The sequence below is a fragment of the Podarcis erhardii genome (genome assembly GCF_964252035.2).
Source record: "Podarcis erhardii genome assembly, chromosome: 15".
NCBI classification, from domain to species: Eukaryota; Metazoa; Chordata; class Lepidosauria; order Squamata; family Lacertidae; genus Podarcis; species Podarcis erhardii.
Genome location: NC_138505.1, coordinates 2,599,299 through 2,621,773, shown reverse-complemented (window position 1 = coordinate 2,621,773; position 22,475 = coordinate 2,599,299). Strand labels below are relative to the sequence as shown.

Below are 22,475 nucleotides of genomic sequence, written 5' to 3'. Positions count from 1 at the left end.
AAGATAAGCGGCGTTTCCATGCGCTGCTCTGGTTCGCCAGAAGCGGCTTAGTTATGATGGCCACATGATCTGGAAGCTGTACGCCGGCTCCCTCAGCCAATAAAGCGCCGCAACCTCAGAGTTGGCCACGACTGCACCTAATGGTCAGGGGTCCCTTTACCTTTTACCTTCTATCTAGAACCATGAGGACTGCCTCCTTGGTTTATTTGGAAGGGAAGGGCTAACCCTGGGTGGCAAGCCACGCAGTTTGGCTCAGCCTCCGACATCTCCAGGCAGGCAGCTCCTGAGCGAGACGGGCCGAGGGTCTGCCTGGGCCACATCCTAGGCTCCTCCTGAAATCAGGTTCATGCAGAGTCATGAGGACTGGAAGCTTGCTTTATTTTATGAGAGCAAAGGCCACACAGCTCAGCGAGCAGAGCACTGGCTTCGAATGCAGGATAGCTCAGACAATGCCAAGGTTGCTGTTCTCCAATTAGAGTGCTCCCTGGAAGGACAGATCCTGAAGCTGAGGCTCCAAGACTTTGGCCACCTCATGAGAAGAAAAGACTCCCTGGAAAAGACCCTGATGTTGGGAAAGATGGAGGGCGCAAGGAGAAGGGGACGACAGAGGATGAGATGGTGGGACAGTGTTCTCGAAGAGACCAGCTTGAGTTTGACCAAACTGCAGGAGGCAGTGGAAGACAGGAGTGCCTGGCGTGCTCTGGTCCAGGGGGTCATGAAGAGGTGGACATGACTAGACGACTAAACAACAACAACAACAACAACAACACCACACACACACACACACACACACACACACACACACATATAGTTAGGATTTTACACCAGGACATATACTGCCACAGGGACTGGATTAAATCAATCAAAGGCGGATTTTGGACGTGCCTGAACTAGATGATTCTCAAGGCCCCTTCTAACTTTGCAAGTCGTCTAGGAAACCCCGGCAACTCCACCTCAGGGCTGCTGGGGAAATATCTCCCCTTTGGAGAGCTGCTGCCAGCCAGTGCCAGAAATACTGCGCTAGGTGGACTCGGTGCAAGGCAGCTGTTGACATTACTGCCTTCCAGCTGCCGCCTTCCGGAATATAAGGGGAGTGGGGAGGAATGTCCCCAAAGCTTTTTGCCCAGGCCTCCGGAAGCAAGGAAGGTTCGAAAGCCAAGATTTCCGTGGCACCTTCCTAGAATTCCTCAGCGCTGAGCTGGCTGATCCGATCTCTCTCTCTGAAACGCACACATACGTGAAGACACACACACATATAGCCTGTTCTCCCTGATCTGCTCCAAGTGCTTCGCCCCAAGAGACGCACCCCTCCCAAATCCTGCCCTCCTCCTCCTTCTCCTGCTGTTGTTCCAGCTCCTTTTTGGCTTTCTCTCCCGAGTGCCTGAACTACCCATCGCTCCACCCCAGAATCAGGCGCATTTTGCCGCTGGGAGAAGCAGGGAGCTCCGAAAGGGAGCCGACTCCCCAGTACCAAAGGGCAAATGAAAACGTGCCATTTTCTCTCCCTCTTTTTTTTAAAGGAATTCGGTTCTCCAGATTGATGCTTCAAGTTGCCATCCCTTCCCAAAAAAGTCTGCATGGCATGGCTCAATAATGTTCCTGCCTTGCAGGGGGTTCGACTAGATGTCGCCTGAGGTTCCCCTTCCAGCTCTTAAGGTTCTGTGTATATCTGACAGGTCATATTTGTCTACCATATCAAAAAACAATTTTGGAAGTCTGCCTGCATTTTGCGCGTTCTGCTCTTGTGATTTATCCATAAATGTGGAGACTACTCCATTCAAATCTCCCATTAATATTATTTTATATTCCAGGTAGTCATTAAGTTTAGAGTCCAAATTTCTGAAAAATTCTACTTTTCCATCATTTGGTGCATAAATTCCCAATATAAGATATTTATCGCCTTGTGCTGCAATTTCCACGGCAATGTATCTTCCTTCCTCATCCTTAAACAACAACTTGCGGTTTCATTTTTCTTTGACATAAAAAACCACTCCCCTTTTTTTAACTTTGTCTGATCCCCCTTCCAACTCTTAAGGTTCTGTGATTTAAAGTGCGGGATCAACCGTCAGCATAGCTGCCAACTTTTCCCTTTTCTTGCAAGGAATCCTATTCAGAATAAGGGGATTTCCCTTTTAAAAAGGGAAACATTTGACAGCTATGACCATCAGCACACCTGGCAAGGCTGGAACTCCTAACCCAGTAATAACTCGGGGCTCCCCATCCAATTTGAAACCATACTAGACCCTGCTTAAAGCTGTGTTTTATTTCCATCAGCTGCTATCCAACTGTCCCCTCCGCCTCATACATACAGAATGCAGCACAAAATGAAATTTAAAAATATATCTTCACCACCAAAAATATAAAAAGGACAACCGTCTGGGATATAACCGTGCCTGAATGTCTTACAGAACACAGACGGACGAGGTTAAGCTAGTTGTTCCACTCAAACTGAATTGAATCCCCCCCCCAAAGGACAATGGGGGCTTTATAATAATAATTAATAATAATAATTTATTATTTATACCCCGCCCATCTGGCTGAGTTTCCCCAGCCACTCTGGGCGGCTCCCAACCGAGTGTTAAAAACAATACAGCTTTAGGATTTAGGCCCACATTTAGACCAAGATGACAGCTCAGGTTGAAAGCATCAGACGTCAAGGAAATAAACAATTCTCTGACTTTTAGAAGACATCTGAAGGCAGCCCTGTTTAGGGGATTTTTAAATGTTTGAGTCTATTTTTAATATTCTGTTGGGAGTTGCCCAGAGTGGCTGGGGAAACCCAGCCAGATTATAAATATTATTATTATTATTATTATTATTATTATTATTATTATTATTAAGCACCATGAAAACACTTTAAAGACTCCTGGTTTCCCCCAAAGAATCCTGGGAGTTGCAGTTTGTTATGAGAGTCGCTGGAAGATTGCCTTCCCAGAGCTATAATCTCCAGAGTGGTTCATCAATCAATCCCTCTTCCCAGGCAACTACGAAAGCAGGATAAAGTGCAGACAGTCTGGTATCAACCAATCACTGGTGCATTTGTTGTTGTTTAGTCATTTAGTCGTGTCCGCCTCTTCGTGACCCCGTGGACCAGAGCACGCCAGGCACTCCTGTCTTCCACTGCCTCCCGCAGTTTGGTCAAACTCATGCTGGTCTCTTCGAGAACACTGTCCAACCATCTCGTCCTCTGTCCTCCCCTTCTCCTTGTGCCCTCCATCTTTCCCAGCATCAGGGTCTTTTCCAATGAGTCTTCTCTTCTCCTGAGGCGGCCAAAGTCTTGGAGCCTCAGCTTCAGGATCTGTCCTTCCAGTGAGCACTCAGGGCTGATTTCCTTCAGAATGGAGACGCTTGATCTTCTTGCAGTCCATGGGACTCTCAAGAGTCTCCTCCAGCACCAGAATTCAAAAGCATCCATTCTTTGGCGATCAGCCTTCTTGATGGTCCAGCTCTCACTGGTGCATTATTATTGTGCAAATCACAACCCCCCCCACCCCCAAAAAACCCCAGTCTGGAGGGGCTCTTCAGTACGACCAGTGATGCAACCTTCTCCATGACAATGGCTGAACCCCAGGACACCCTCCTGAGGAAGCCACCCGTTGCATTCTAGGAAATAATAATGATAACGATAATATTAACCCGCCTTCTTTCCTGACGGACACTCAAGGCAGGTTACAGGTGAAATGAGTCCAGCTAAAAATACAGGCGGGGGAAAGCAATAATTAAAACAACAACAAAACATTAAGAGAATTAAAACTACACACACACGTGAACACACACACAAATGTATTTAAACCATACCAATAATTATAATAAAAACATCATGGCACCAGCCCTTTCATTAAAAGTAATCAGGTCCCAGATGTTCTGTTGGAACAAGAAAGTTTCCGCCAGCAAGGCTGGAGCCCGGCTGGCTTCTCCAGGGAGCGAGTCTGGCGTCAGAAAGGTTGAAAGAAAGCTGCCTTCTGCAGAGCCAATAGTTTGGGATCGCCAGCACTGACCGGTAGCAGCAGTGGACCTCCGGGGATTCAGACAAGGGACGGAATCGGGGACCTTCTGCATGGAAGGCACATGTCACAACCCTCCCCACCGGTCTCGATCCGCCTTCTCAAAGTCAGCTCCAACCTTCCCTTCCAAGAAGGGCTCTGCCCCACCAACGACAGCTGCCGCTCTCAATGGCCTTAACTTTCAATCTGCCAAATTTCTGCTGTGGTTGCCACGTTTCCTTTCGAAACTTCAATTTCAGTCTTTTCGTACTCGGTTATTTTGATAAGCCGCACCTCGAGTGGTTGTCGTTGTTTCAATAAAGAGAAGAGAGGCGAAGACGCTTTCAAGAAAGAAACCCTAAACGGCAACATAATTTTATTACGTGGATTTGTGATTCTTAGTTGCTGGGCTTTATATTTTGATCATCTTATTACAACTACCTATTTTTTTTTAAAAAAGTGACGATTTTGGGCTCCTCTGATGACCGGCAGGGTCAGACCAGTGGCTCATCTAGTCCTTACAGCGGCCAACCAGATGCCCCGATTGAAAACCCCAAAACGAGACCCAAATGCAAGAGCAATTCTCCCCCCTACTGCGGTTTCTAGCAACTCATATTCAGAAGAATTGCTTGCTGATTGTAAGGTCGGCTGTTCGAATCCCCACGACGGGGTGAGCCTTGGGCAAAAATGCATACAGACATGGGTATATTGGGAGAGATTTGCACTTAAACGCTGAAGGACTTTAAAAAAAAAAAAGATGAGTTGATGTGGAAATGTGGAGAACTTAGCTTGAGGCTGGAAAAACTGAAACTGGACGTATCTGCCCATCCCTAAGTCCGAAACGGACTTAGTTGAACGCATAAAATCTTTGACCTCTTCTCATTTTACTGCCTGGAGCTGGAAGAGTTCATCCAGGAAGATGGAAAAGTGATTATAAGGGTCTAGGGATGCCGGTGGCGCTGTGGGTTAAACCACAGAGCCTAGGGCTTGCTGATCGGAAGGTCGGCAGTTCGAATCCCCACGACGGGGTGAGCTCCCGTTGCTCGGTCCCTGTTCCTGCCAACCTAGCAGTTCGAAAGCACGTCAAAGTGCAAGTAGATAAATAGGTACCGCTCCGGCGGGAAGGTAAACGGCGTTTCCATGCACTGCTCTGGTTCGCCAGAAGCGGCTTAGTCGTGCTGGCCACATGACCCGGAAAAACTGTCTGCGGACAAACGCCAGTTCCCTTGGCCAGTAAAGCGAGATGAGCGCCGCAACCCTAGAGTCGGCCACGACTGGACCTAACGGCCAGTAGTCCCTTTACCTTTTAAGCTGGGGGCCAACCCAGTCTCCTGTGGCAAGGAGTTCCACAGTTTAACTGCACTGCACAAAGGACTTTCTTCTGTCTGGCCCAAATCTCCCAAACCTCATACTCCCTGGGAAGTCCACAAGTCCCTGTGCTATGAGACAGGGAGAAAAACCGTTCCCCCCCCTCTATCCACTTTCTTCAACATTTCATAAATTCCTATTAGGTCACGTCCTATTTGACTTTTCTCTAAACCAAGAAGTCCCAAACGCCGCCACCTTTCCTCGCAGAGTTGCTTCACCCCATTCATCATTTTGGCTGCCCTTGTTTTACACCAGGGGTCAGCAAACTTTTTCATCAGGGGGCCGGTCCACTGTCCCTCAGACCTTGTGGGGGCTGGACTATGTTTTGGAAAGAAAAAAATATGAACGAATTCCTATGCCCCACAAATAACCCAGAGATGCATTTTAAATAAAAGGACACATTCTACTCATGTAAAAACACACCGATTCCCGGACCGTCTGTGGGCCGAAATAAGAAGGCGATTGTTTTTAGTTTGCCTACCCATGTTTTACACTAATGGCATCTGAACGGAAGGCCTTGGGATCGTGGCACATAATACAAAATGCTGAACCACAACGAAAGAAGAGTGGCAGATGAAGATGGTGGACTTTGCAGAACTGGCGAAGCTGATGGGGAAAACCCGAAACCAGCACAACCAAGTATTCCAAAAAGACTGGAGTAAATTTACACAGTATTTAAAAGATCGTTGTAAGCAACTAACACCACTAGTAGGGTTATCTGAAGATTAGTACTGTAATGAGAATTCCCCCCCCTTCTATATTTATTTAAATTTGGAGGTATTTTGTAATGAATTATATTAGAATTGGAAAATATATAAAATGCTGTGATTACTTTTGAAAGCCAAGAGGTTGGGAGGGAAGGAAGTTAACAGGCTCTAAAGAGCCAAGGAAGTGAAGTAAATAATAATGATGTGATTATATACGTTTAAATGGAAAATCAATAACAAAAATTATAAACAAAATGCTGAACCAGTGTGTGGCAGCTGTCAAAAAAAGGACCCCAGGGATCGTTATGAAAGGACTTGGAAGCAAAACTGCTGATATCCTAATGGCGTTATAAAAATCTATGGTGCAGCCACACTTGGAATATAGATTTATCAACTTCTGTTGTGTCAGCTGTTAGTCAGGTCAAGAGAAAGCCGTATCAGTTTCACCAGTGACTCAGTTTCCCGTTGATGACGCTTTAATTGATGGGATGTGCCCCCATACACACCTTTAGAAACTGGGGGTGGGTGGGGGAGGAAGGAAAGAAGAAACAGCTTTCTGGGAAATCGGCCACATTCCCAAAACACTCATTTAAAGCACCTGAATTGTAGATTGTTGGAGGTGCTGGGAAGCGTAGCACGGCAAGGGGAGTAAACTACGGTTCCCGTGATTCTTCGTCAGCAGCGTAGCGTGGGTTGTCAGCACCCGGGGCAAGGCAAGTAATTTGCGCCCCTAACCCCTAACCTGCCGCCGCTGCCAGCTTCTTCTTGCTGCTGCCTGGGCTGGGGTATTTACGGTAAGGTAGCCACGGCGGCGGCGGGGTCTGTGTCAGGTGATCTGAGGCGAGTTGCCGCTGGCGCTGCCGCCCAAACAACGCCGCTTGCCCGGAGGAGGAGGAGGGCAGAAAGGCGAGGAAAATGCAACATGGCCCAGCAGCTGCAGCAGCGGCGCCGTCGCCGTGAGGAGGGGCTGCCTAGCGCACCCTCCGCGGCGAGTGCTGAGAGCCGCTGCCTGCCGGACGCCTTCAGCCCGGACGCGCACACAGCTCGTCGGTTCCGCGAGACATGGGGCTCTGCTACAGCCTGCGCCTGAGGCTTTTCGGTGACTCCGGAGGCGGTGAGCGCGCCCCCCCAGATGTTGCGCCCGGTGCGGCTGGCCCCCCCTGCACCCCCACGCTGGGCATTAAATGGGGCATGTGGATGTGACCGTCGACATGACTCCTGCCATTTCAATGGACATGGCTCCCCCCCCCGAAGAATCTTGGGAACTCTAGTGTTAAAGGTGCTGGGAACTGTAGCATTCCTGCTCTTTCACCGGAGACCAGAGGATGCCCCTATCAGGCAGGTGCCACCTGAGTATATTGTACAGAAAACCAGTCTGAAAGATGCCCTCTGTATTTTAAACTCAAACTGCAGCCTGGGCCACCCTCTCTCAAACACCACATTCCAGAACGGGAACGTCTCTCCTATATTATATTTTTGCAAGCATCACGTTGTAGTTTGCACGGCCGCCAACAGGGGGCCAGGCTAACTTTGTGGCTTAGGGCCCTTGTATTTACGGGACCGCCTCTCCTGGTCTGCCCCACAGAGGACCTTAAGGTCCATGAATAACTATAGTTTAGAGGTCCCAGGCCCTAAGGAAGTCAGACTATCCTCCACCAGGGCCAGGACCTTCTCAGCGATGGCTCCGACCTGGTGGAATGCTCTGTCCCATGAGACTAGGGCCCTGCAGGATTTAACCTCCTTCCGTTGGGCCTATAAGACAGAGCTATTCCGCCTGGCTTTCAATTTGAACTTAGCCTGATCTTTCATTTCCCTTCTCTTCCCTCCCCCTCCCCTTTTATGAAGATCACCCGCTCTGGGACCCCACAGCTAATTCTCCCCTGGCCTCCTCACTGGCCCAAGTAGGACCAATTCAGCCAGCTAGCGCTGGTGACTATCTAATGCTTATTAGATGGATTTCCCCTAAATTGATTTCTGAACTTTGAATTTTATTGTTATTCATGATTTTATGCTGTATTTTATGCTGCTTTTACAATTAAGCGTTTTAAATTTGTTGTTAGCTGCCCTGAGCCCAGTTTTTGAACCGGGAAGGGCGGGGTATAAATAAAAAAAATATTATTATTATTATAACTGCAGCCTGACAAGGGAAGAGCAGGAAGGCGAGGGTGCGGTGCTTAAAGGCAGGTGGGCAACCGCCACAGATTTGCTTGGGTAAATCCCTTTTCTGAGGCACGAACGCCGTCTGCTAAGCATCGCCGGAGCCGTCCCGTGTACGGGAAGGGGTGGCAGCAAACTCTGCTTTGATTGGCAGGACTGGTGCTACACACAGCCGCCACCTGACACCCGCATTCGTAAGAACGGCAGCGCTTACTACAGCAGCACCTTTGGAACTCCCCGCCTATTGAGACCAAGGCAGGGGGCCTTTCCTTTTCAGTCCCTGACGCTAGGAGCAATCAGGCCAGTCTACCCAGATGCTCGGAAACACGATGGGCAAGTTTAATCTCGTTTTAACATTTTAACTTCCTGCGCGTGTTTTAACGTAAACGTTTCCCCTTGATTTTAACGCTTTCGCCTTTTCGCAAACTGCTTTGAGGGTTTTTTAAACAAACAAACAAACCATGTGCAAATTTTATGAAAAGAATAATCAATAAATAAAGGGATGGTGTGTTGGTCAATGAAATCAGCAGAGGCAGGAAATAAAGACCCACAAATGATACGCTTCTAAGGTACCCCTGCATTGGCCCATTTACAGAATTATGGAACCGAATGAGACCTCAAAAGGTCTTCTAGTCCAGCCTGCCTGCGCTAGACGAGGGTGTTAGTTTCACTGTCAAACTGTTCCCACCACCCATATTTTTCTCCTAATGTTGAATTGAAATGTGCCTTTCTTAACATTTTATCACATGTGGTGGGAATGTAAGACAGTAAAAAACTTCTGGGAAATGATATACAATGAGATGAAAAAGATATTGAAATATACATTTCTTTAAAAACCAGAAGCATTTTTACTGGGCGTTATAGGTGAGGATATTAATAGACAGGATGCAAAATTCTTTTTATATGCAACAACAGCGGCAAGAGTATTGTTGGCTCAGGAATGGAAGCAAGAAGAAATTCTGACGAAAGAAAAACGACAGACAAAATTAATGGACTATGCAGAATTGGATAAAATGACAGGAAGGATTCAAAACCTGCTGGACCAGAGATTTACAGAAGATTGGAAGAAATATACGAACTATTTGAAGAGCAACTGTAATCAACAAATTACGCTAGTAGGACTACAATAAGTTTTGTAAGGAGAAATATATGAAATATTGCAAAGAAGAGAAAGAAAAGAGATATTAGCTATGAGATTTAAAAGTGAAAGCTCCGATCTGGTGGAACGCTCTGTCCCAAGAGACGAGGGCCCTGCGGGACTTGACATCTTTCCGCAGGGCTTGCAAGACAGAGCTGTTCCGCCTGGCCTTTGGCCAAGGCACAGTCTGACCCCCTCCTTTGGCAATCTTCACAGAACTCTAGCCCAATGGTTGCCATCAATTTGATTTGAATTAATTTTATAATTAAATGATTTTAGAATGTTGTATTATTTTATTGTTGTTAGCCGCCCTGAGCCCGGCTTCGACTGGGGAGGGTGGGATATAAAATTATTATTATTATTATTATTATTATTATTATTATTATTATTATTAAAATAAGAAATGTAAATAGAGTGAATAGATTGAAAAAAGTTCAGATGTGATTGATGGAAGTCAAAAAATTGTATATGATGTAAAAGTACGTTTAATTATTGTTGAAAATGATATGTTGAAAAACTAATAAAAATTTATATATATAAAAAAGGAAATGTGCCTTTCTTTTGTCGCTTCAAGCCACGCCCTCTGGAGCAGCTGAAAGCGCCAGCAGAACCCAACCAAGTCCAATGCAGAACAGAACCACGGAAATTAATGGAATAGAGGAATCGCAGCTACCGAACCCCACTGATTCTCTGAGCCCATTGATTTTGCTGGGTCTGAGTAGGGATGGAGGAGGAGTAGACAATCAAAAACAAAGTCGTTTCATTTGAAATACGAACTTCTCCAGATGTTGCAATGCAAAGTTCCCCAGTTCAGTAACGTGTCGCCAAAAAATGCACATACCAGGGTATTTATTTGTTATATTCGCACCCGCCTCTTCCTCCCCAAAAGGAGCCCAGGACAGAACAGACACAAAACATTTAAAAACAAGAGTGCAAAGCGTTCTCACATTTAGTGCAAAAGGTAAATATTTGAGTGAAAATAGCGGGAACCGCATTGTTAAAAATGGGTGCCTTAGGCAAAAATGCACACAGACACGGGTATATTGGGAGCGATTTGCACTTGAACGCTGAAGGACTTAAAAAGACAAGCTGATGTGGAAATATGGAGAACTGAGTTTGATACTGGAAAAACTGAAACTGGACATATCTGCCCATCCCTAAGTCCAAAACGGACTTAGTTGAACGCATCAAATCTTTGACCTCTTCTCATTTTACTGCCTGGAGCTGGAAGAGTTCATCCAGGAAGATGGAAAAGGGATTGTAAGGGTCTAAAGATGCCGGTGGCACTGTGGGTTAAACCACAGAGCCTAGGACTTGCCAATCGGAAGGTCGGCGGTTCAAATCCCCGCGACATGGTGAGCTCGCGTTGCTTGGTCCCTGCTCCTGCCAACCTAGCAGTTTGAAAGCACGTCAAAAGTGCAAGTAGATAAATAGGTACCACTCCGGCGGGAAGGTAAACGGCGTTTCCGTGCGCTGCTCTGGTTCGCCAGAAGCGGCTTAGTCATGCTGGCCACATGACCCGGAAGCTGTACATCGGCTCCCTTGGCCAATAAAGCGAGATGAGGGCTGCTACCCCAGAGTCGGCCACGACTGGACTTAATGATCAGGGGTCCTTTACCTTTACCTATGGTTTTCTCTGTGGAATACCTTTAACCAACAAGGAAAAAACCAATATCCTCTTTCCTGACAAATCAACCCAGGACAAATGTTAGCTGGGTGAACGGATTAAGGAACTGCAAGTGCTTGGAAATGTGTGGCGGGCTCACAAGACAGGTGAACAAGGGGGTCCCTATTGGTTCAAGGTTGACACCCCTACGCAAAGCGCTAGCTGATGTTCTGAATTCTTTTTCCGTGTGGTTTTTACTGTTTATAACAAGCACACGAGGAAAAAACCCCTGAAAGGTCAGTCCAATGGTCTGTCACAGCCCAGCGTCCTGTTCGTACAGTGGTCAAACACCCCCGGGGACCCAGAAATTCTAGATAGACTGTGTCTGCACCTGGAGGCTGCATAAGAAGAGCCCCGTCAAGGATCAATGGTCTCGTAAGATAGTAAAACCCATGTTAAATTGCTATCTTAGGGGTTGTTTTTAAAAGTCTGGAACGGATTAATCCGTTTTGCATTCCCTTCTATGGCAAAGCGCACCTTGGTTTTGGAATGCTTTGGTTTCGGAATGGACTTCTGGACCGGATTAAGTTTGATAACCAAGGTACCCCTGTGCTTTATAAAACAGGCAGATTGAGATAGGGGTTCCAAAGCCTTTACGTTCAGTAGCCACTTTCTGAGTGGAGAGACTCGCGGCTCAAAGCGCTGCCGACCATCCCTCCCATTTCACAGATGGGGAAACCGAGGCGGAAAAGGCAGGGCCGGCCAGCTGCTGAACCGAAATCCTGCCCTGGCGTTCTCCCTCTGCTAAATTTTGCATGTCCAAAATCGGCATCACCCTTGGGCAGGTGGGAATGAATCGCTGGGTGCTTGTGGGGGGGGGCCCTCTCCATCTCCCTGGACTTTGCTCTGCTCTGCTGCTGCCTTCAACTCTCCAAGTCTCCCTACCCTCCTTAATTGCTGTGAAACTTTCAGCTAGCCCCAAGCCAGGATCCTGGGGGTACTGCTGAGTATCTCCCGCTCTGCTAACTCCAACTCTTGAATTGGCCTGGAGCTTCTATCCCCCAACTCTCCTTGTGTTCCTTTTCCACCAGAAAAGTGCGTTCTCCAGAGAATCTGTGGTCCCTCCAGGAAGTTGCTGGGCCTCCACCTCCCATGGGGAAAGGATACAGCTCAGGGGGGAGAGCACTGGCTTCACCTGCACCAGATCCCGGGTTCAAGCCCTGGGATCCACCAGCAGGGCTGGGAAAGGCTCCCACAGCTCCAGCAACCCTGCCGGGCCGTCTCGGCAACGCTGAACATTGTGCGACAGCGGTAAAAAGCAGTTTGCTGCATCCCCCTCGCTAGTGCACCGGATGGGTGCATTTGGGGCCCCAATCCTGAGATTCTACACCATTTGTCGGTCAGGAGCAAACTGTTTTTAAAAATGCCTTTGCAGCGGTATCTTGGTTCTCAAACTTAATCCGTTCCGGAGGTCCGTTCCAAAACCAAAGCGTCCCAAAACCAAGGCGTGCTTTCCCATAGAAAGGAACGCAAAATGGATTAATCTGTTCCAAACTTTTAAAAACAACCCCTAAAACAGCAATTGATCCATAAAATGAAAGCAATAAGCAATGTACTGCAGGCACACAATCAATCGATTGATCAATAGCTGAACTTGGTTCCACACAGTCGCAAAAACAAAAACTCAAAATAAATAGCAAAAACAGACAGACTTCAACGTAACACTCAAGACGAAAGTATAACACTCAAAACGGAGCATGTTCGGCTTCTGAAAAATGGTTTGCAAACTGGAACATTAACTTCCAGGTTTGCAGTGTTTGGGTTCCAAGGCGTTTGAGAACCAAGGTACCACTGTATTCAACCTCCTTATTCAATGCTAGCCCTGCTCAGGGCAGTTCACAGACACAACTAGTTTAGTTCCGTTCATTTCCACAGGTCTACCTTGAGTAGCATTCGAACACAGCTCCCAGAGGAGCCCTGGGTGGCAAACGCACCTGCTTGTTGGTTTTTAAATTAAAAATAACATTTAAACCACTGCTAAAAACACGGAGAAAACAATTAAGCATGACAAATCGCTTTAAAAGCAAGCAAAACGAAAACCCGCAAATGTAAACCAAATCAGATGTCTGGATCTAAGCCTGTTACAGCAGCGATGTCTTCCGTGGGGGTCTATAAGGGAACAGTGATGACACCAACTTAATGTCAAGTGGCAGAGAGTTCCAAAGGAGAAGTGCCGCCTCACTACTGGGGGGAGAGATCAGGGGCGGGGCACCCCTGACCAGCGGCCCTTCTGGGTGGGGCTGGTGGGTCAAATCCATCCCTTCATGTCCACCGCAGGTTCTTCGGAAGGAAGTGGAGCACCGCTGTCGCCAGGCTGCGAAAGATTTCCCCTTCTGAAACCCAGGAGCGTCGCTGCTGCCGGTCAGTGTAAGCAGTGCTAAGCTAGGGAGGTCTAACTGGGTACAAGGCAGCTTCTGAAATTCCTCATCTCCCTAGAGCCGAGGCCCAAAGCTCAAACAAAGAGGGTTTTTCTGTTTTGCTTTACTTTATGTAGCAAAAGTCTCTCCACCTACGCAGGGGAGAAAATTTAAGTTTCTCGCGAGGGAAAGGCGGCCGGTTTCTTGAAAGCGCCCTCCCCGCCCCGAAAGATGCAGCAAACCCACCTGACGGCTGGCTTGACAGGAGGGGGCCATGCCAGCCCGTTTGGGGGGGTGATTTTGGAGCTGGGAGGTGGGGCAGAGATTACCAGCAGCTTAAGAATCACGTCTGAGGGAGATCAGCTGTTCCCCCAGCAAAGAGCCCTTGCCCGGCGCATTAACATATTAGCTGAAATCCTAAGCGGTTAAAAATAAAAGCAATTGCTTACAAGAAGGGAGCAGGAACAGAGTTTGCCCGGGTCCAACTCCTGGGACGCCAATCAGCCGGTAAAATTGTGAGGTCTCCGGAGGGTCCTTAGATACCTTTAGTCATTTCCTTTCCAACTACATTCCACTTAGAATAAATTCACTGAGGCCCCAGGTTAGGTATGTTTTCCAATTCAATGAGTCTCCTGGGAATAGCACTAGGTGAGAGGCAGCGGTGGTGTAGTGGTTAGAGTGGCGGACTAGGACCTGGGAGAGACCAGTGTTCGGATCCCCACTCTGCCAGATGAAACTCACTTGGCGACAGTGGTTGGCTCTGAGGTTGTCGTACCTCACAGGGTTCTTGTGGGGATTAAACGAGGAGAGCCTAATAATAATAATAATAATAATTTATACCCCACCCATCTGGCTGGGCTTCCCCAGCCACTCTGGGCGGCTTCCAACAAAATATTAAAATACAGTAATGCATCAAACATTAAAAGCTTCCCTAAACACTATGTGGGCCAGCTGCTAGACTGATGGAGCCCTTGTGCTTGAAAAGGTCCCCCACTCTGTACATGCTCAGAGGCACTGTGACCACAGACAAAGTACGCGCTACACATTCGAAGCACATCAAAAGCATGGTTTTCCATACACACATCCAAAGAAAGAATACTGGGTGCTGGGAACTGTAGCTATGTGTGGGGAATATACTACAGTTCCCAGCATTCTGTTTCGGGTGGGGGGGAATGGGCTTTTGATGGGGGCTCCAACCCAGCTCAGGACCAGAGCCCGAAGAATTTGTCTTGAAGCCCACTGGGAGCATCTAATAAGAATGGAAAGAGCATCTCTGAGCAGATGCAAAGTTCACCCAGCTTTTCTTCCAAGCAGACCAAATCATGGGTAGGCAAACTAAGGCCCAGGGGCCAGATCCGGCCCAATCGCCTTCTAAATCTGGCCAGTGGACAGTCCGGGAATCAGCATGTTTTTACATGAGTAGAATGTGTGGTTTTATTTAAAATGCATCTCTGGGTTATTTGTGGGGCATAGAAAGTCATTCATTTTTCTTTTCTTTTCAAAATACAGTCCAGGCCCCCCACAAGATCTGAGGGACAGTGGACCAAAAAGTTTGCTGACCCCTGGACCAAATTTAGGATTTTGGCAAAGAGGGGAGTATTAGGGTTAGAGCAGGCATTCCCCAAACTTGGCCCTCCAGATGTTTTGGGACTACAACTCCCATCATCCCTAGCTAACAGGACCAGTGGTCAGGGATGATGGGAATTGTAGTCCCAAAACATCTGGAGAGTCGAGTTTGGGGGTGCCTAGGTTAGAAGATGGCCTCAAGGGACATTGTGATAACACTCTCTACACGCAAACAGACGTTCATAATCCTTTGGAAGTCAACGAGAGAAACAGATACACTGCAGTTAAATGAACGGCATTGCAGCCACATGAAGCTCTGCCATGCTAGCTACCTGAAGCCATTAGGTGCCTCTTCCACTGTCCCACAATGCACACCCTCCCAAGGAATCTAGTCCTCATCCTTTGAGACTTGCAGACTAGACACCACGTCCTTTCCAGAACTGGCCAAAAACCTCTGCTCTGACTGTTAGGCATCACTACCCTAACTGGGAATAAAAATCCCAGCAACTTGACATGCCAAGCACTCTCCCCCAATGTTCCTAATCATCATGGTTGTGGAGCCAGGATGGAAAATATGGTAGGATTCTGCTTTCAAACCCCAAACTGAGCACCCAGGCAAACAACCCAAGACCATCCTCATCTGCTAGCTCTGCAAGGAGATAAAAAATTGGGGAAGACGCGAGATCCAGATGTAAATATTTGGCAGCTGTTAGCTGGGAGAAGAAATCAGACTACGGAGAAAATAGGCTACTGGGGTGCAGGGCTACAATTCGGTAACAACCAGGCTACTTTGTGGACAATATTTGGGCTAACAGGCTACTATAGTACGGAGCCAAAAAGGCAAATCTATTAGAAATCAGTGGAAAGGGGAAATAACTGATTAACACAGGTCATTCATTTGAAATGGGTCTACTCTGCACTGTGTGCTCACCGCATCTTCAAAGCGCACAGCTTCCCTGAATTTCTGGGAAGCGTAGTTCGCAGAGGGTGCTGGGAATTGTAGTTCGGCGAGCCGGCAAAACTATACTTCCCAGGATTCTTGTGTTGGGGGGGGGGAGGCTGCAGGCTTTAAATGTACAGGGTAGGAAACAGCCTGCTGTTCAGGAAGCTCTGATATGAGGAACACAACCTCTGGAAGAAGTGTAGTTTGCAGAGGGTGCTGGGAATTGTAGTTCGGTGAGCTGGTAAAACTATACGTCCCAGGATTCTTGTGTTGGGCGGAAGGTTGCAGGCTTTAAACGTATGGGGTAGGAAACAGCCTGCTATTCAGGAAGCTCTGATATGAGGAACACAACTTCTGGAAGAAAAACCAAATAAATAAAGGAGCTAGACATTACTGAGAAGGCCAACAGGGACGGACTACATACTTGTGGCTTTTTTAAGTCTCAGGGGCTTCACCCTGTGAAACAAATGTTTAAACATTTTTTAAAATAGAAAAATAGAATCAAAGAATTGTAGGGCTGGAAGGGACTCCGGGAGGCCATGTAGTCCAACCCGCCGTTTGGTTGGCTGAATATGTTTTGATTCCCACGAACTGCCTCGATTTCTTTTTACGGCACACAAGTGCTTTCATTAAATAAATGAAGTAATTAACCTGCACCCCAATTTGCATATGCTGATTCGCACACGCAGAGATGCAAATTTAAGCCTCTGCCCTAAGCGGAGAAGGTTCTTCGTGGAGTGCCCGGGAACATTGAAAAGCAAAGTAATATATATTTTAAAATAATAATAATAATAATAATAAAGGCAGAAAAAGCCCCTCTCCTCTAACAACACCCCCACCAAACTCCTGGAGACAAAACATGTCAAATTGCAGAGTGAAAACGGAAGCCAGATGTTGAGCTGAAAACTTTGTAAGTATTTTTGTGGGGAGGTTGAAAAAGATTTCGGCGAGATGAGAACAGCGCCGGGGTTCGTGACGGCTGGGGAGCAGTTGGGGGGGGGGAGATGAAGAGGAAGAAGAAGAAGAGGAGGAGGAGGAGGCCGGGTGCACCCTCTGTACCAGGGAATCCAAAGGGTTCTGGGCCACCTCAGTCCCAAGAGAGATGGAGATAGGGAGTCTCCTCTGGGGTGGCAGGAGATGGCTTTAACAGGAGAGCGAAGGTGTTCATTAGGGAGGCAGAAGACGCTGCGGAACGAAACCCAGCTTCACTCTGAAACTGGCCAAGCCGCGTTCACAACTCATCTCTCTCTCTCTGCCTCGGAGAGAGAGAGAGAGATACGATCTCTTTTCCTCTCTCTGCCGGAGAGAGCAAAGGACTCGAGATTGCCGCTGTGCCGTAACCACCATGCAAATGACTTAATTGGGGCGCTCTCTCTCTCGCTCTCTCTCAGATGGGAGGCAGGTTTTGTCAACAACCCCAAAGGGGACAAAAATAAAAAATAAAAAGAGAGGGTAGAACAAAACCGCAGCGAAGGGGTGGCGGTGGCAATCTGGGCCTTAGAATAATTAATCCTACCAGGATTTCAGCCCAGGGCTCCCTTTGCCTGTGTAAGCACCATAGATTAGAGCACCACCCCCCCAATAAAAGGCACCTGGGAACTGTAGTTTAGTCCTCACAGAGCTACAGTTCCCAGCACCCCCAAAAAACTACAGTTCCCAGGATTCTTGGGGTGAAGGAAAATGTGCTTCAGATGTATGGCATGCCCCCAGGAAGGTGCCTCAACAGGTGATCAGGCTAGAGAGAGATAATCCTAAAAGGTTTGGGGGTTGGTGTCAAAATGCGCAGGGAAAATGTCCCAGTCTCACCTTTGACCCCAGAATGCTGTGTACCATGTGAAACTGTTAGTCCACCCAGCTCAGCCTCGTCTACACTGACAGTTTTCCTGGTTTTCAGGCAGGGCACATTCCTGACCTCACCTGGAGATGCCAGGATTTGAACCTGCAACCTTCCACCTGCAAAGCAGACATCTAGAGAATGAACTATATGCCTTTACCCTTCTTAATAGCGAAGGGTGTTTGCAAGCACATTTCGGATACTTTTCCTTTGGGGGCTTATTTGGGGAGAATGTGCCTTCGTGAAGATTCTCTCCCTTGAGAAAGAAACAGGAGACAGTGTCAAAAGAACGCAGGAATGTGGAATCGGTTCCTCGAATTCAGGACTGTCAACCCCGACTGTCCAGGACCTGTACTCAAGGTCCAGGACTAAGATTCTAGTCCACCTAAGTTATGCACAAAGGCCTGGTTTAAATGAGAATAAACAAGATGCCTTCATACAGTCAATGCATCCTTTTCATGGATATCAACAAAGTTTTATTTTTGGGGTGGGAGCGTAATCACAGCTAAGGGTCGCTGCAGAGCTGGTTCTATGGTAGCCAGGACAGAGGAAGAACTGGGTGGCTGTCAAAGGTAGCAGAGCAAGCTGACGTTCCGGGGACCAGGAATTTCATTCTGCACATGCCACCCAACTCTCCCCAACCCCAAGAACAACAATTCTCCAACACACTTAACTTGCTTTAACCCTAGTTCTCTTCCTGCACACTGATAAAGAGGAGCTTGCACCTGCCTCACAGAGCTGCCTCAATTTTCCTCCCTGTGAAATGGGCCCCACTCCCAAGAGACTTTTTTTGTTCAGAAAACTGAGCATGTCAAAACTGAAATCCCGCAAAAATAGAGGAGGAGGAGGAGGAGGAGGAGGAGGAGGGAGGAAGCAATAAAAGACATTGAGGCATAAACGTGGCTTCTCCTTATTTTGGAGAGGTGGTTCCGATGGCCAATAGGTCATTTTGCAAGGGAAGATGTGGGACAGAAGATATATATATATTTTGTAAACAATGCAACCACTCATGTCTCGCAGGGGAGGGGGCTATCAGGGGCTACTGGCCATGACACCTATGATCGGCCTCTCCTGTCGGAGCCACATTTGACTCTCAATCCCAGTTTTTGGGAATCCCAAGCGGGGAATCTGGTGGTTGTCCTCTGAGGCTCGGATGGAACCTCCAGGTCCAGCAGCAGTCTATCCACACTCCTGGGTCCTGAGGGGCATTTTTGCCCACTGTTCGGAACAGGATGCCAGATCACACAGCCCTATCCAATGTCTTTATTGCCTGATACAGAGGGAAGACGGCAGTGCTGTTTTTTTAAAAAGAAGAGGTGCTGGAATTCACCTCGAACAATTCCCTCCTTCTTTTAGAGTGGCAACGCCACACACCTCAGAGGGGCTGGAACTGAGTTCCGGTGAGTTCCCCCTGGGGGGAAAAAGCTCTGGAAGAGAGAATATAACATACCCACCCCCAAAACCCCCACACATTGGGCACAGCCTGATCCCAACAGACTGAGGAAATAATCCATGGCACTTCTGAAATTCTCTCGGAGGTGAAGGCAAAGAATAACCACCGCTGGTTTGGTTGAAGGGATATAACTGCAAATCACTCTCACCAAAAAAGCAACAAAACAAATCTGATTTTTGCAAAGCATAGTGGAAAATCATGGAAAGGCAACATTTTAAGGGGAGTGTGTGTTTTTTAGGGGGGGGGGACAGCAGTAGAAGAGGACACACTGGTGCTCAACGATCTCGAAGTGATTGCAAAAGGGTTAGAAACCCCTCTGGCTAGCCCCCTCCCACAATTTTTGGGAAAGCTGAGTCCCTACAGCGATACTCTCTAAATAGGGTTGCTTAAAAGAGGGTGGGAAAAGAGCCCTACTTTGCGGACCCCTCCATATTTCTGCCAGATATTGCCGCCCTCACCGGAGTCACCGATGCCCCTTGCTGAGATGCAACCACCCCTTTCTCCACCCACCCAAATAGCCCCCTCCCAACTTAATTCTCTTTTGATACCCTCCTCCCCGAAATAACTATGCCTTTCCCCAAATAACCCTCCTGCCCCTGGATCAGGAAGGGTGGGTGTGTCCAACGCCAACCCCCCTCTCCCTGTGCCACCCACTTTTCCCCACCGGATACCCACTTGACAAACTTACCTCGCCTCGGAATCCACCTCGCGTTCACCCCGCCTCCCCCCCGCCCATCTTCAAGGACCCCCTTTTCACTTTTTGTCCCTCCCATCGGGGAAGGAAACAGCTTTCCTTCTCTCCATCCCAACACCAGAAAAAGCCCCGCGCCCCCTCCCTTTGGGGGGTGTTTTCCTCCCCACCGCCTGGACCCCAGCGGGGCAGAGCGCGCCTCCAGGACGCACCAGGGCGCACAGGGGCGCATTCGTGGGTAGCTTTGCGCGCTTACCTCTTGAGACGGCGGCGGCGGCTTCTCTACCCCGCTTGGCTCCCGCGGGGCTGCCGAGGCTGGCGTTGAAGTCCATGGAGCCTGCGCGGAGTTTGCGCCGCCCTGCGCCTCTCCAGCTGGCTCCGGCCGCGGAAAGAGCGCGCAGCCGCCGGCGCTCCGGGAGGACCCTGCTGGGCTGACTTGGCTAGAGGCAGACGCGGCTCCGGCGGAGCAGGGGAGAGCAGTGGCGCTCCGAACCGGCGGCGGTGGCGCGCTTGCACCGGCCGCGCGCGGCCGCCAGGGGCGCACCGACGCGGCCCGGCTCCTCCCCGCGCGGCCTGCCTGCGCAACAGGCGGCAATTAAACCGGTTCAGCTTCCCCGCCCGGACCGCGACACTCTCCCGGCTGGAAAATCACGCGACGGGCCCTGCGCTTTCTGCCTAACCAAACTCTCGCCAACAAACACCTCCCGTCTGGGCAGCAGGCAGAAGTTCGTCTGGTCAAGCTTCCCCGCCCTGATGCTTCCCCGCCACCACTCGCCAGCGCTGCGTTGGAAAAGATTCGTCACCCATAGATTTGTTTTCCCTTCTGCCTGTGCTTAACTCTCGTCCCCCGTGCAACAGGCAGCAATTAGACTGGTCAAGCGTCCCCTCTCTGATTAATGCTCCTCCCTCCTCGTTGGAAAAGATTTGTCACCCGTAGACTTTTCGCCTGTGCTTAACCAGACACTCGCTCCCTTCACCACGTGCAACAGGCAGCAATTAAACCGGTCAAGCGTTCCCTCTCTGATTAATGCTCCCCCCTTCGGGAAAAAAATCTATTAATTTTCTGCCTGCGTCACTCAAAGCGCCGCTTGAAGTTGTTTTTTTTAATGCTTAACAACTGGAAAACTGGCTGTCGTTAAACTGGTGAAGCTTTCCTAACCACCTTGGGTCGGGGAAACGCACGCACAGCACCAGTTGCATTCCTGTCTGCTTCGTGGCGCTTGTTTTGTGCCAGGTGTTCCATAGTTATTGTTGTTATTCTTAGGGAGAGGGTTCTGTTAGCCGCCCCTCTCTTACAAGGCGTCTGAAGCTTTTAATAACTGCGGCAACAGGTTTTAATTAAACAGGTGAATAAGAAGGTGTCACCGTGGCTGGAAAGCAGACCTCACCAGTTGGATTTTTGTCTGTCTCGCAAACGCTTGCTCTGCCGCAGCTCTAAAGCTTAGATACTGAAGAACTGCACAATTATGGGCTGTCATTAAACAGGTGAAGCTTCTTCTTATCCTTCTCCCAAACTTGAAGAAACATCACCTGTTGGTCTACCGCCTTTATATTGGCAAGGAAGGCTCCCCCCCTACCTCTCTCATAAGACATCTGTGCCTTTCAGCACTGAACAGTAATCCCACATCAAAAAAATCTAGGGGGGCATTACCTGTTGAATTTCTGTCTGCCGCATTCCCTATTCTGACCCTTTGCCATTAAACCAACGAAGCTTTTTCCTAAACATCACCAGTTGCATTTCTGCTGGCCACGCAACTAGCTCGCCCCACCCTCGGCCCCTCCCTGCCTCGTTATATAAGACTGCCACCCCGCCCCAATGAGGCCTCTATCCCTACCAACATCGCAGCAAGGCCATAATTAAACAGGTGAAGCTTTTCCTGCAACTAGCACCTCACCTACTTGGAAGAAAAGACACTGCCAGCTGTATTTCTGCCTCTGGGGCGGCCCTACTCCACCTGTTGGATGGCAAAGGGCTTTATCTGCTCGCCCCGCTCCGCATGCAAACATGGAACATTAGGCTTGCCAGCTGTCCCAGCGAGGCCTGCTCTTTTCGTTTAACACCCGCGTAATAGCTTGCACATCAGACAGAAACTCAACAGGTGGTGTGTCCCTCTAAAAAACGGAATCAGTGTTTTTAACGCGCATTTGCCAAACTACACGCTGCAAATTAACTGGGGTGAGGTCTGCAAAACAAATAAATAAAATGATTTCCTCTTTGTAAAAGTTTTTATACGGCCATTAAGTCCCGTATATACAATCTCCCCCTCTATTGGATTGTGTAGGTTGATATTATATCTAGTTAATAAACAGAGCGGCTACATTTTCATAGGCATTTGTTAAAACAATCTTTTAAAAGAATTACATTTTGGGGAACAAAGTTTCGGATAGGAATCATTTTGCGGGGAAAAATGAAGGAAAGCCACATAGGCCCAGCCCGTATTTTCCCCAAAGTGCCCACACTCTCATCTCCTGCTCACTGAAATGTCCCACGGCGGGCAGAAATCCAACTGGTGCTGTTCTTCGACATCCCTACCCTGAAAACGTACTTTCCACTTGAAACCTGCAATCTTTTATTTCTTTCTTTATTTCTTTTCCTGGTGAGGCTGTGGTGG

The 22,475-nt window shown here is 48.4% G+C and overlaps 1 protein-coding gene across 2 annotated transcripts in view; it reads right to left on the bottom strand.

The window, feature by feature from the left end:
• The window catches only part of RORC (RAR related orphan receptor C), a 91,612-nt gene extending 70,049 nt beyond the window's left edge, over positions 1 to 21,563 (bottom strand). Inside the window, exon 1 of one of the 2 annotated variants that reach the window (XM_081841070.1) lies at positions 21,515 to 21,563. Coding sequence is in view for 1 of the 2 variants with exons in the window: in XM_081841068.1 (XP_081697194.1) it covers positions 20,120 to 20,195 (76 nt within the window). In the remaining variant the exon portion in view is untranslated. Of the gene's footprint in view, positions 1 to 20,119; positions 20,311 to 21,514 lie in introns of those variants that run through there. The other variant, XM_081841068.1, reaches the window with a different exon arrangement.
• Positions 21,564 to 22,475: the final 912 nt, after the last annotated feature.